The sequence below is a fragment of the Diplodia seriata genome, assembly GCF_021436955.1.
Source record: "Diplodia seriata strain FDS-637 chromosome Unknown scaffold_10, whole genome shotgun sequence".
NCBI lineage: Eukaryota > Fungi > Ascomycota > Dothideomycetes > Botryosphaeriales > Botryosphaeriaceae > Diplodia > Diplodia seriata.
In genome coordinates this window covers 460,803-473,874 of record NW_027117317.1, presented here as the reverse complement: position 1 = coordinate 473,874, position 13,072 = coordinate 460,803, and the positions used below count along the sequence as shown (strand labels likewise).

General features: G+C 57.1%; 4 protein-coding genes across 4 annotated transcripts; 1 reads left to right on the top strand and 3 right to left on the bottom strand.

The window, feature by feature from the left end:
• Window positions 1-214: 214 nt before the first annotated feature.
• On the bottom strand, window positions 215-4,026 carry cnd1 (condensin complex non-SMC subunit Cnd1; the record flags this gene model as incomplete). The annotated part of the gene is made up of 4 exons (XM_066780753.1): window positions 215-385; window positions 439-3,173; window positions 3,226-3,737; window positions 3,791-4,026. 4 exons carry the CDS (start codon window positions 4,024-4,026, stop codon window positions 215-217), a joined length of 3,654 nt encoding a protein of 1,217 aa, XP_066628699.1.
• A 246-nt stretch (window positions 4,027-4,272) lies between these two features.
• CDC7 (Cell division control protein 7) lies at window positions 4,273-5,736 on the top strand (the record flags this gene model as incomplete). The annotated part of the gene is made up of 2 exons (XM_066780752.1): window positions 4,273-4,534; window positions 4,589-5,736. 2 exons carry the CDS (start codon window positions 4,273-4,275, stop codon window positions 5,734-5,736), a joined length of 1,410 nt encoding a protein of 469 aa, XP_066628698.1.
• A 1,384-nt stretch (window positions 5,737-7,120) lies between these two features.
• TPO5 (polyamine transporter tpo5) lies at window positions 7,121-9,097 on the bottom strand (the record flags this gene model as incomplete). The annotated part of the gene is made up of 9 exons (XM_066780751.1): window positions 7,121-7,199; window positions 7,313-7,666; window positions 7,716-8,030; window positions 8,086-8,133; window positions 8,186-8,309; window positions 8,370-8,485; window positions 8,534-8,759; window positions 8,810-8,984; window positions 9,041-9,097. 9 exons carry the CDS (start codon window positions 9,095-9,097, stop codon window positions 7,121-7,123), a joined length of 1,494 nt encoding a protein of 497 aa, XP_066628697.1.
• A 1,156-nt stretch (window positions 9,098-10,253) lies between these two features.
• vid27 (Vacuolar import and degradation protein 27) lies at window positions 10,254-12,826 on the bottom strand (the record flags this gene model as incomplete). Its single annotated transcript, XM_066780750.1, has 3 exons — window positions 10,254-11,075; window positions 11,130-12,709; window positions 12,808-12,826. The coding sequence occupies 3 exons, from the start codon at window positions 12,824-12,826 to the stop codon at window positions 10,254-10,256; spliced, it is 2,421 nt and encodes an 806-aa protein (XP_066628696.1).
• Window positions 12,827-13,072: the final 246 nt, after the last annotated feature.

The following is a 13,072-nucleotide window of genomic DNA, read 5'->3' as shown; positions in this document are numbered from 1 at the left end:
CGGAGGAGTCGAGCATCATGATAGCAACCAATCATTCATATCATCCTGCGAGGCTTAAAGCGTAAGAGCAATCAACCGCCTGTGCCCAAACGCCCCCGAACCATACTATTCGAGGCCCGCACCCCTGCATGCCGTGAATCCATCTCCCTGCCCATAACGCCTCTCGTACAGAAAGAACCTCCCGCCATCGTTCTCGCGGCTGGTGGCCATGCTTCTACCCCGCAGCCTGCACCACCTTAAACCCTTCTGTGACTTGCTTCTGGATCTCTTCATCTTTGTGTTGAAGCAACCCCAAGGTGAAAGCCACGTCATTCCATTGTCTCTGGTTCTCGCACCTCGACAAACGCGCCGCAAGCTTGACCGAAAGCTGTTTTGCATGCTTGTCCTATGTCGCCGTGTTAGCGCTTCAGATGTGCAGCAGCGAGGACTAGACTGTACCTTTTCAATGAAGCCAGCGAGGAACTTGATGATGCGCCGGAAGGACTCTTCGTCGAGTGATGGATCCGCGCTGAGCACGCTGAACATGTCCACAAACTGGTTGTAAACCGCATTGTCCTTGGTAGCAAGCTCACTAAAGAACATGCGGGACATGTCGGCAATCTTCTTGTCGTCGTCCTCCAGGCACTTTGCCATTTCGCTAAGTTGGCCCTTGACCTTGACTTGGCCCGCAAGGATTAGGAAAGTCAACGTCATTAGACACGTTCGCTTCACCGATGCCTCCTGATCATTCAGACGACGATACAAAAAGTCCGTATTCTCGTCAATCAAGTGGTTGAAGCAAACTGCCATGTCACCAAGGGCGACTACCAAGTTGCTGCGCACCACGGGGTCCTTGCTGCGTTCCAGAATTGTAAGGAGAAGACCAAGGTTCTTCTCGCAGTACTCCGAGCTAACACACATCAGTTTGGCCAGGCAAAGAGCCGCCTGTGACTGCAGCATGCTGTCTGCGTAAGTCGTATTGTTTGCGCACACCTCCGCCACAAGCGGCCCGAAGCTTGAGAGAAGGGATTGCGGCCCGTAGAGGAGCTCCCGCTCCCGGATGTGCGCAAGAGCTTCTGTGAAATCGTCTTCGGTCGTGCCTGCCATGAGGTCGAGTTCGTCCTGCTCCTCCTGTGCCGCAGAAGCTCTTTTTGCACCTTTCTTCGCCGGTGATGGGTTGGGCCCCCCTGACTTCCGTTTGTCACCGCCACTGGCTCTCTCCTTTTCAGCCTTTCTTCTCTTAAAGTCCTGTTCGCAAAGCTCCAAGTGAACAATCTGCTTGATTGCTACATGCCCAACGATGAACAGCAGTTGCGACAAGGCAAGAGCGGCATTTTGTGGCTTATCACCGTTGTGGGAGCTGTGCTGCGAATCGCGGCTGGTTGGCCGTTCTTCGACCTCCATCCTGTCTGGATCTGTTTTGTGCGAACTTGCTGTGTCGGGTCTTCTTCCTTGCGGGGCAAAGACACCCTTGGTCTTTCTCCTGACAATCTCGGAGCAGAGAGTGTCCGGATGCTTTGAGAGAGCATAGATGGCATCCAAAGCCTGCTCCGCGACACCGAACCACTCGTAGCTGTCCGCAACAATATCCATCGTAGCGGCCAAGCGAACCAAGATGGCGTGGTCGTTGGGCAACTTGGCAGATGCCGCGGACACGGTGCCTTTGCTTGCCTTTTCAGCGGCATTGATGCGTCTTAGAGCCACGCACGTGTATCGAGCAAGCCCAAGGTCTCGCCGGCCGAGCTCGCCCAAGCCTATGCGTAAGCACGTTTCCATTTCCTTGACGATGATGCTAGGATCGGCAAGTGCGAGCATGCCGAGGACAATGATGGCACCCCGGCGTGACTTCTTCGAAAATTCCCTCCCCTTCTTCTGGGCGCCGTAAATCTGCCAGAGCTTGGCAATTACATGCTCGCTCACGTTTCCCTGCTTCATCATGGTGCTCAGGAGCTGTTCAAGCGATGTAAGCTCTGCAGGAGTGGCTCCAAAAGTCAAGCTAACCATGTTTCGAGCGACGTAATTGGCGGCCGTGTTGGTGTCGAAGGAATCCGGAGCATCGAAGAAAAGGCTCTTGTAGCAGTCGATCAAATGTGATTGGACACCCTTGCCCTCGTCGCTGTTTCCTTTGGTCCAGATAAGGCGCAGCATTCGCCGAATGCCAACCCTGGAGGTATGGATCTTGTATGCGTCGATGATGCCAAAGAAGTCCATAGCCTCGATAACTTCGCTCTTGTTCTTGGAAGAGAGTAGTTGCATAACAAGTACTGAAGCGGCATGAATGATTTCAACGAACCGAATTGCATCACGATAGTATTTCCTGGTTAGCTGGAGCTTGTTCAAAGCATCGGCGGTAGCAGCCTCAGCCATGGCCTTTTCCACAGCGGCCCTCTTCTCGTCCTCAGTCATGGGAGCCGGCTCAGACGCCGGTTGGTTCTCGGCCACAGTCGCGTCGTCCAGCAGACTCTCATCCACTGTGGCATCCACCGTTGTTTTCTCTTGCAATTCCTCCGGTGGCTTGAGAGCGTTGATCTCATCATCCACTTTCTGCAGGCGTGCGTTCCAGTCATCAAACGAGAGTTGGCCTCCGTGAAGAACGCTGAAAGGATGGGTTGTCACCAGTTTTCCCAGTAATTTGATAGCGTTTCTTCGGACGTGGCTGCTCTTATCTTCGAGGCTTCTTGCTGCTAGTTCCGCCGCGGCTTGTCTCCGCTGAGGGTATTTCGCCTCAAGATCGCAGAGCCTCACGTAGACCTGGATGGCACGGCATCTGCAGTACGGGTTCACGTCTAAGAAGCGCTCCTCGAGCACGTCGAAGAAAACGCTAATCTGGCCCTCAGTATGCTCGATGCGTTCTTCATCCTCGTGTTTGCTCAACATTGCAATCAAATTACCACAAACCTCTATGATCGCACATCTGAGCGTGTAAGATTCGCTGTCCAAGAGCTTTGCGAGCAAGGTCATCTGTTTGATGACTAAGCGTGGAGCGAGCTCTGAAATCTTGGTCACAAAGGTGGAAACGGACTTTGGCCCTCTCAGATCATTGCTGTTGAACTCCTTGTTGCTCAGTTCCCGAAGCACTTCTTCTGTGAGCTGCGGGTGGTCGTATTGGTCAGCCAGTATGTGGAGGAACTCGGCCATGGGTTCGGACAAGTGCTCGAAGTACGACAGGTTCTGGATAATTGAAGTCTGCGCTCCTGTACAAGACGATCAGCAGAGTTGGCAAACGCAGGAAGCGGGAGGATTTACCAAACGCGTGACCATGGTGTTTGACGGCAATGCACAACACTTTAAACGTATGCATGCGAATGGTGGCGCTCTTCACTCTTGCTTCGCTTTCGAGAACCAGGTATACCGGACGGGTAAAGAGGCTGATGAAAGTATCACGCTCCGAAGTTGTGACGAATATCCTGGCCAACTTGAGCTTCAAGACCTTGCTCATGACGTCCATTGCCGTAGTCAGTTGGGCGGAGGAGTCCCAGTGACCGTCCTTGCCGACGCCAGATTTGGCCTTCGTCCCCTTGCGACCTTTGGCAACACCGCTGGTCGAAGCAGGCTTCTCAGCAGCTTTGGCTTCGACGGCGGAAATTGTCCATTGCAAGAGGAAGCCGAAGAGCTCGAGCAGCTGCTTGTGGTGCTGGACCGTTTCTTGTTCGTCGGCTTCGAGGTCGGCATGGACGGCGTCGGCTTCGACGGAGAGACCGGATGTCACGAGGTCAAGGATTTTGCTGAGCGCGGTGGGCGGCAGGAAGGACGCGTGCCTGGAGCAGCAGTCAGAAAGCGGTGTTCTAGAGGCAGTCGGGCGGGGGCGTACTTCAGCAAACACTGCAAGGTGTCAAAGTTTTCGCTACGCGTGATGGCGTCCGGACTATCGGCGACAGCATCGACGACAGGGTTGAGGGCGGCATTGACGGTGGGCGCGGTGAGCGAATGGGGATCGTTTTCGCAGTCCTGCAGGTCTGCCGGCGCCTCAGGCGTGGGGATGACAGAAGGGTCGCTGAGATAGTTCTTGAGGGCGTCATTGATGTCGAACTCTATGCGGTCGCCCATCTTCACGGAGGCGCGGGCGCGGCGCGGCGCATGTGCTTCTCTGGAGGAGACGGGTGGCGTGCGTGGAAGTGCGTGGAAGTTGGTGTTGCGGCGGCGGCGCGGGGGAGCAGGCGCGGCGCACGTTGCTGTCGGGTTGCTGTTTACCTGCTCGAACCTGCCAAAACAAAACACCATTATTGGCTGCGCTAAGCCAGCCCGCCGCTCCAGGCACACGCGAACTGCACAACCCAACTGCGCCCCACGCCCATGTCCGCAATGGCAAGGGCCCGTTTGCAGAGGATGGCGAACGACGACGTGCCCGTCCACCTCGGCCCCGATGACGACGACGACGACGACGGCGCCCACACGGACGAGAGCCGTGACCCGCTCGAGGAGAGCGGCTGCACCCACGATGGCAGCGATGAAGAAGAGATCGTCGAGGAGTCGGTCGCCGAGGACATGGACCGCTTTGAGGAGTCGTTTGAGGGCATCACCAAGCGCTACCGGCTCATCAATCGCATCGGCGAAGGTCCGCGCCGCCCGGCCCCGCCTGCTACGCAGTACCACAGTTAACCGCCCATAGGAACCTTCTCCACCGTCTACAAGGCCGAGGACCTGCAGTACGACCTGTATCAGAATGACTGGGATATCGAGGCGAAGGAGGACTCGGCGTCGGACTCGGCCGCCGCCAATCGCAATGCCAGGCGCAAGGCTCGTTACGTCGCCATCAAGAAAATCTACGTGACCAGCAGCCCTCTGCGCATTCTCAACGAGCTCGAGCTCTTGCACGACCTCCGCAACTCCGACTCGGTCTGCCCGCTCATCACCGCATTCCGCCACCAGGACCAGGTGGTCGCCATCTTGCCCTACTTCCAGCACCGCGACTTTCGGGACTACTATCGAGACATGAAGGTGCATGACATGCGCCTGTACTTCCGCAGCCTGTTTACCGCCCTGAAGGCCGTCCACGAGCACAAAATCCTGCATCGTGACATCAAGCCGACCAACTTTCTGTATGCCCCAGAGCACTCCCGCGGCGTTCTCGTCGATTTCGGTCTTGCTGAGCGCGAGGGTACCGACTGGCACCTATGCACTTGCCGGCTGCGTTCCGGCGAGCGTCAGCACAAGATAGAGCATAGCGTTTATGCCAACACTGTAGCCTCAAACCCCAACCATGTCCCCACTTTCCCTAAAAATGACTCCCGCCCCAGCAGGCGCGCCAACCGTGCTGGCACCCGGGGGTTTCGCGCCCCCGAGGTTCTCCTCAAATGCACAGCCCAGACCACTTCCATCGACATGTGGAGTGCTGGCGTTATCCTGCTGACCCTGCTCTCGCGCCGCTTTCCGTTCTTCCACAGCGCCGACGATATCGACGCTCTGCTGGAACTTACGGCCATCTTCGGCAAGTCTCGCATGCGCGAGACAGCTCTACTCCACGGGCAAGTGTTTGAGACGAACATCCCAAGCTACAGCGAAGCGGGCCACGGCTTCGAGAAAATCATTCTGTGGTGCACAAACCGGAACCAGAAGGATGAGAACGGACGGCGCATTGGGCTATCGGGCGAGGAAAAAGAGGCGATAGAGTTTCTGCAACGATGCCTGGAGTGCGATCCGAACAAAAGGATCACGGCCCAGGAAGCATTAGAGCACCCCTTCATCCTTCAGTTGGACGAGATTGAGCACGACAACGATGCTGAGGAAGAAGGTGTGGACCTGGTCAGCTCTCAGTAGCGAAGTCGCTTTGGTCATGGGGGACCACTCTGTCTTAGCAATTTTTCAGGTCGTGGCCAAGGGAACGGCGCAAACGGGGACCTTCGCATACATTTCTGTACCAGCACTGGGATTTGCATTTGTGGGGTTTCGGGCGGTCTGATGTCCTTACGAGTCTGACGAGATGATGAGCATTATAGCAGGCGTCGCAGTGGCCGGTGGGATTTGCAGGGCCTGGTAGCATCTATTTTGAAAGAATTGTTTTTTTCCGCGTGCACGCAAATGTATCCAACTTGGCGGCTTCCTGCAGGCCGACCGGTTTGATCGCCCATCAAGTGCAGACTTACCTAGGACGTTTGGGGAGGTTGTTCCGACGCCAAGCAGCAGCCATGTGCAAGGTTGGGTGTCTTTGCACACCGACAAAAAAAGCTTACGGAGATGTTGAATGACGTTGCGACGGGGACACGGCCATCCCTGCGGCAGATCAACGTGGTGGAGTGGCGCCGCCGCTGTGTGACGAGGCCCCTGCAGCGCTATTCGCAGGCCCTTTAATCCGTCGCTCGGGCGCAGGCCGTCTCGCATCGTGACAGGGTCACCTCGCTTCGCCAGCCGTGGTGTTTTCTTGCCATGTGTGGCCGCTTCTAATCCACGCACCACGGCCACCCCCGCGCGGCCAGCTTCCAGGCCAGCGGTACCTGCGGGTAAGACAAAATCAGGATGCTCAGATGATCGGAAGCATGGAGTCGCAGCTGACCACAACAACGCACGATCCCTGCCGAGGACGGGGTCTGGCTGCGGCCCGCCTGGTGGCCAGCCCGCCAGCCGGAAACGTTGTGGAGTCTGCCGCACATCCACATGCCCGCTCAGCATTGGCCGCTGGCGCTGCTGATGAAGGATCACCAATCTCGTTAACCCGTTACCGGCCTACCGTTTACCGTTGGACGACGCCACAGCCCGGCCCCTGCGAGCGAGCCTCAACCGCCAGCACCAGACCACGCTACTGACGCCGCACGGAAAGCACCACTGCGGCCGGTAGCTCCTTTGCCCGAATGCGACATGCCGGCTCGGTGAAACTTTGACCTGCCCTCGCCTCACTCACGGACACTGGGAGCTGCCTGCGAAACAGCGGTGAAGCCGCACATATCTTGCTACCCTGCTCGTGCTCCAGCTCTATGCCTGACTCTTTTTTTCCGTTTTCGCCGAATAAAACACCTTGATACGTGGTCACAGATTGCTTTCATGCCAGAGGCAACAGCTCGCCCGTTGCCTTGCGAACGACAGACGTGGTATATAGATAGCCCAAAATTGCTCGCTTGCTTGAACGCCTGCAATGCCCGGTCTCGGATGAGATAGAACGAAAGAAAGAAACAAAGAAGAAAGAAAACAAGAGAGATCGGCGATGTGATTACGGAAAGTTTGTGTCATCCGGGTCATCCGTCGGAAGCATGTCGATGATATCCTTCGTCCGGGGCCCTGTGTATTTTCTGTGCCAGGAACCCGGTTAGCACCACAACTGACGGTGGGGGCGTGCTGCCGGCCAATGACGTACTTTCTCGCCCCAATCCACCACCAACTCAGACTGAAGAGTCCAACGAACCCAGCCACACAAATGGCATAATTCATGTTCGTGGGCGTGACCGGCTTCGTGGTTGGGAAGAACAAGATGACGCTGATGAACACAACCCACGAGCAGGCAATGAGGTTGATCGGCTTGCTCCAAATTCCCATTGTGTACGGGCCAGGGATGAACCGCACCCGCTTTTCGTACACTCGGTGCGCGACGATGACGGCCACGTAGCTAAGGTCCAGAGCCGGTGCGCATACATTGAAGATGGCAACAATCGTGAGCGTGCTCCCAATGCCGATGAGATCGAGACAAGTGCAGAAGACCACGACGAGCCATACAGCGTTGACCGGAGTACCGGTGTACTTGTTTATGCTGCTCCAGAAGCTGCATGTGTCAGCCAAGGTCTGCCCCTGAGCGAGGGCACTCGATTTACCTTGAGAATGGAAGGGCGTCGTCTCGGGCAAACGCGTAGCACATGCGAGCATTAGCCAGCATAGCCGAGCACCCGGTGAAGAATTGGACCAGAATAACAAAGAACCACATGATTGTTCCCCCGGTCTTGCCACCAGCATTGAGGAATATTTGAGCCACGGGGAGTCCGGTTGGCGAATTGACGATACCGTCATAGTCGGTCAGACAGAAGCAGAAAGTGACAGTGAGCATCCAACCGACGAGCCCAGAAACAAGAATGGCAGATCGGATGGCAACGGGTCCTCGAATGGCAGCATCGTGCGTCTCCTCAGACATGCTATCTCTCGGTTAGCTCTGAAGTATAGCTCGTGTAACGGAGACCCAATCCTTACTGCGTTGTTCCGTCATAATCAGTCATCGTCCAAGCCACGGAGAGGAACCTGTTGCATGTCAGCCTGGAGGTGCTTCAGTGCGGTCGGCATGGCAACACACCCTAGCAGAAATGAAAAGCCCTTGCTCCCCCAGCCGGAGCCGTCTGTGACTTCGGTGAAAACCCATTCAGCACTGCGTTTGTTGGGCGTGAGGACAAGCAATGCGACACAGATGCTGATGGAGGCTAATACTAGGCGGGGAATCAGCGACATTCGCACAAGATGACGGGTCTCATGTGGCATACTGTTGATTGGAGCAAACCACAAAATGATCTTATGTAATGCTCTGGTGGTGAGCGAGCAGATGGTGCCAAAGAGGCAGAGGATCAGTATTGCAAGCAGAACCGTCTGCAGAGCTGATCTGGAGCACGGTCAGTATCGGGGGCGCCGTAGCGGAGAGGCAACTTACGGCGTAAACGTCGGGGAGCCGTCTTCGGCAGTGGAGTTCATGACTGCGGCGGCGAAGATCATCTGCGAGATGGTGTAGGCAAGACTGGCAACGCCAGCGGCTTGGCCAAGGAAGTTGCACCAGCCGATGACCCATGCCCATATGGCCACATGCTCGGGGGGGACGACATGCTTGGTGACGAAGTACATTCCTCCGGCAGTCGGATAGGCCGAGACCAGTTCGGCCACTGTTCAAGGTCAGTGGAGAGGTGGTTATGAAAGCCACGGGCTACGGTACCAGAGCTCGCTATGCACATGGCCATGACACTGCCGACGAACCAGGCCCATACTGCGGTGGCGGGGCCACCAGCAGTGATGGGGCTGCCAAAGGTTGCCGGGACGGAGCCCAGAACCCCGAGGATGGAGATGGCATAGGAGACGGTGGACCACTTGTTGAACTCCCGTCTCAATTCCTAGCGGCACGGCGTCAGCACGGCCCACGGGCTTAGCGGCGGCAGGGCTCTGGTACCTGGTTGTAGCCGATGCGAGCAAGCAGACGCTCGTCGTCGTTCTGGATGGAGGCCATGACGCCTTGGGCCGAGGAGCCCGGAGCCTTCCCCGGAGGATGCGGCGACGGTTCAATGCCGCTTCCGGGGGCTGCAGGATGCATTGTGAGCGGGTAGCAGGAGAAGTGACGGCGGACGAGGGGAGGGGGGGTTGCGGCGGTATTAGAGCTGGCAGGCAAGCAAGGAAAACACACCCACCGTCAGTCGTCAGCGTGCGAAGTTAATAATAGGAAGCAACTGGAGTGAGATGCGTCGGTCTGCTGGGCTAGCGGGCGACACGTGCGTGCTTGGAGCGTGTGGGGGCCCGGGAGGATGGAGGCAGAGGGCGTGTCGCGATGATTTGAGGGCGCAGGCCTGGCTCATTTGCGGAAGGCGTCGAAGCTGCAGCGAAGCCGGGCGTGCAGGGCTAGCGTGAAGACGGAGGCCAGTGAAACGGCCAGGGATCTCCTGCAGATCAAGCGCATGGCGGTGTGTGGTCACCACGACTCGCCAGAGCTGCGCGACGAAGGCCCCTTGGAGCGAGTGCGCGTGGCAAGAGCCGCAAATTTGTCGTCGTATACAAGCAGAGGTGAGGCCCAATCCCGCCTCCCCGCTTCACCGCAGAAGCTCACTGCTGGCCAACGGGCGACGCTCGCCGCTCACCGCAGGTCAAGCGCTGCGGCCGTATGCAGAGGTGACGTCCTCGTCTGCCCTACGGGACCCCGTGCTGCAAAAACGCTGCAGTGTCGATCCGTCCGGTGCTGCTCGACGCAGATTGCCGACCACGGCCGTATTGCCGAGCCGCATCCGGTTGCTGCCTGCTGAGGAGAGCGTGCAGAAACGGAGCCGTCATATGTACTTCGCGTGTCTAGGGCTGACGCCAACCCGTGCGCCCGCAGCAATTGAATTGCCGCGTCGCTTGTCTGAGACGCCACAGCAGACCCCCCCGTGCGGAATGTCGAATGAAGTAAGATTGATCGACGCTGGTGGCAGACGGCCTACTAACGGCCATGTGCAGGATATCAACAAACGCCCCCTACATGACCATCTCCTCCCACCCGTCATGAGAACCTGCCGCTGGGAAAACAATCTAGGAGAGAACCCGCAAAAGTAGCAGAAGAAAAGGCAACATCCGAACCGGGCCCATGGGTCGTCCGCCCCTCCCCACCACCCTCTCGAGCGTACGGAGAAGCCTGCCTAATACGGGCTGTTGACAATGTCATTGCGCGAGAGATAGCTCCCTCTTCCGCCCTTCCGGGGCGTGCCAACGCGTGAGGGCATGGCAATGCTTTCGCGCGTTGGTCGTCGGAGTGCGCGCTTAGCCACCATGTTGACCTCGTTTGGAAGCGCTACAATGAGGTTCTTGTCTGACCCAAATCGGAAGTTGTCTGCCTTGACCTCCTCCGCGTAGCGCTTAATGCTGTACGGGTCCTTGCGGCCCGCCAGCACCTTCTTCATGCTCCACGTCACAACGAATGGTCCCGTGGCTGAGACAATCGTAGTCTCGGTGCTGTCGAGTCCTGTGTTGAACTGAGCCGGCGTGAATGAGATAGGCGCCTTAGTTTCGTGTTGAAATTGCGCCACGTGGCTGGGCGTCAGCGCAAGCCGGCGTGGCTGTGGCTTCGAGTCCTTGGGGAATGCCTTTTCGAATCCAAGCTTCCCCTCGTTCTTGCCCTCCTTTTGGAGAGCGTCGATCAAAAGTAGATACGTGCGCGTCGTCGCAAGCACCCAACGACCATCAGCAGAAACATCCACGCCGATGATGGGATCACCAATAGCCGGCAGAGCCGTCTTCGCATTGATGCCGAGTCGGTCAAACATCCGGATATCGCCCTTGTTGGATGCCACAGCAATATGGCCCTTTTCCGTAGTGGCTGCGGCAGAGAAGCCATTTTTGATCGTATACTGCTTCAGATCCGAGCCGACCAGCTTGTCGCCAGATAGGCGGGGATCTATGCGGTACAGTGCATTGTGTGACAGGCCCAGAAGGGTTTGCTCCCCCGTCATCTGGGAGTATTTCTGTCGCTAGTCAGCCCCTGGAAACCAGCTTTGGCGCAAGATATCATTGCTTACCTTTTCCGGCGCGAAAATGTCAACCGGGATGTCTTCGTGCACTTTCCACTCGTCCACAATCTGACCGCGCTCAAGATCCATACGGTAGAGCGAGTTGGGATCCTGAGGATTCTGCAATATCATGTCTCGGTCCTCCATGTGGAGCATAACCTTTTTTGGGCTGAAAAGCTTGCCCTTGGGGGTTTCGACCTTGGAGATATTGGTGGTGAACTCCAGTTGGTTGTCATCCGTATGTTTGAACACGCCAATCTTTGAGCCACGCACAACGAATGACCTGTCATGCCTATAGCCAACAGCAAGCTGGGAGTTGACGTTGCCGTCACTATCCTTGGTAACGACGTCATCCTGCTCTTCGTCCGAGTCGTAATGCTCGCTGCGCCTGGCACTGTCTTCCTCTTCATCCGACTGTTGTGCCTCCTCGTCATCTTCTTCAGCTTTCTCGTCATCGTCCTCCATTGTCAAATCCTGGAAGGCCTCCATGACATAGTCGCGTTCGTCGGTCTTGGCCTTGAGCCATTTGGTCTCGTTAAGGTGCTCCCACAGAGCCTGCATGAGGCCACCTTGGAACCTCTCCTCTGTCTCCTGATCCTTGAAACGAAGGAGCCAAGAGTAGGCAGATCCGTCCTCTGTGTAGTGGTTGAAAATGAACGAGAGGTATTCGAAATTGAAGACTGGATTGATATCGGGCACGACGGGTTGGCCAAGCCACTCCTTTTTTTCGCCGCTGATTTGCAGCCAGTATTTCCAGTCGCCAATATCGGAAACGCTAGCTTTCACGCTGAGATCCTGGAGGACGAAAGCGCCGGACTCGAAGTCGAACAAGTGCAGTTCAGCAGTCTCGTTCGCGAGCACCTCGCGACTCTCAGGTTGCGCACGGGCCGTTGGAGCAGCAGTAACCTTTGGGCCCTTTGACGGAGTTTCCGCCTGGGGAGTGGGTTTGGAAACCATCGTGTCGATAGTAGTTGGTGGATCAAGACTGAAGCTGGACCTTGCAATGTCGGGTGACGCAAGGGGAGAGCGTATCCTGGGGCTGGAGACCGGGCTTGCGTCGGGAATGGCTTCTTGCTCGAAAGAAAACTGTTGGAGATCCTGCTCAGTAGCTTGTTGGTGGCTCCTTCGGTACTTCCTCTCGTACTGGCACTGGACGGCGACGACCTCAAACGTCGCAACCGTCGGGAGCTGGACGGAGCTGTCGCAAACAAATTCCCAAAGGTCGCCCTCGTCGCCGCTAAGATCCTTCCAAGCAAATACCTTCTCGCCAGTCTGCCTCACGTCGGTTCGGAAGCGGAGGGCCTCGTCAAGCAGGAAAGTGCGCTCGTCTTTTTCCGCGCCCAAGCCCTCGGCAGCGCCGTCCTCTTCCTCGTCCTCGCCGAGCAGCTCGCGCTCGCCCTCCTCGTATGCGCGCTGGATGACGAGCTGGTACTGGAAGTCTTGACCGGTGCGGCGGATGGAGGCGGCGGCGTCTTTGAAGATGAGCTCGGAATAGCCTTTCACGGAAAGCGGGCGCACGAGATAGAGCTGGCCCTGGGGGACTTCGACGATGGATTCCTTTGAGCTGTCGCCGAAGAGGTACTTGCTGACTGTGGCCAAAGAGGGTTAGCAGGCGATCGCAGCGCAAACTCGGTTGCCCAGGTGAAGGAGGGGTGCGGTGGGGCAGCGCAGGTGCGGGCGTGCATACCGTTCCGTAGCATGAACATGTCGGCGGCGCAGCGTGGGCGAAGATGCGGAGGTGCTTTGTGCTGGAGACGAGGGCACGGGTCAAAAGGTCAAAGCCCCGTATGACGCGCAGGCTGCAGCGTGCGCAGAAAGTGGTGTGCTGCCTGCTGGCCCAAAGCCATCATTCCCTTCTTCGCTTAACGTTACTGGGGAAACCTGGCAGCAGTCACCACCCACCCCAAGCCAGGTGCCCGCATTCTTGCGGGACTTACTATTTCTTTCTTGTG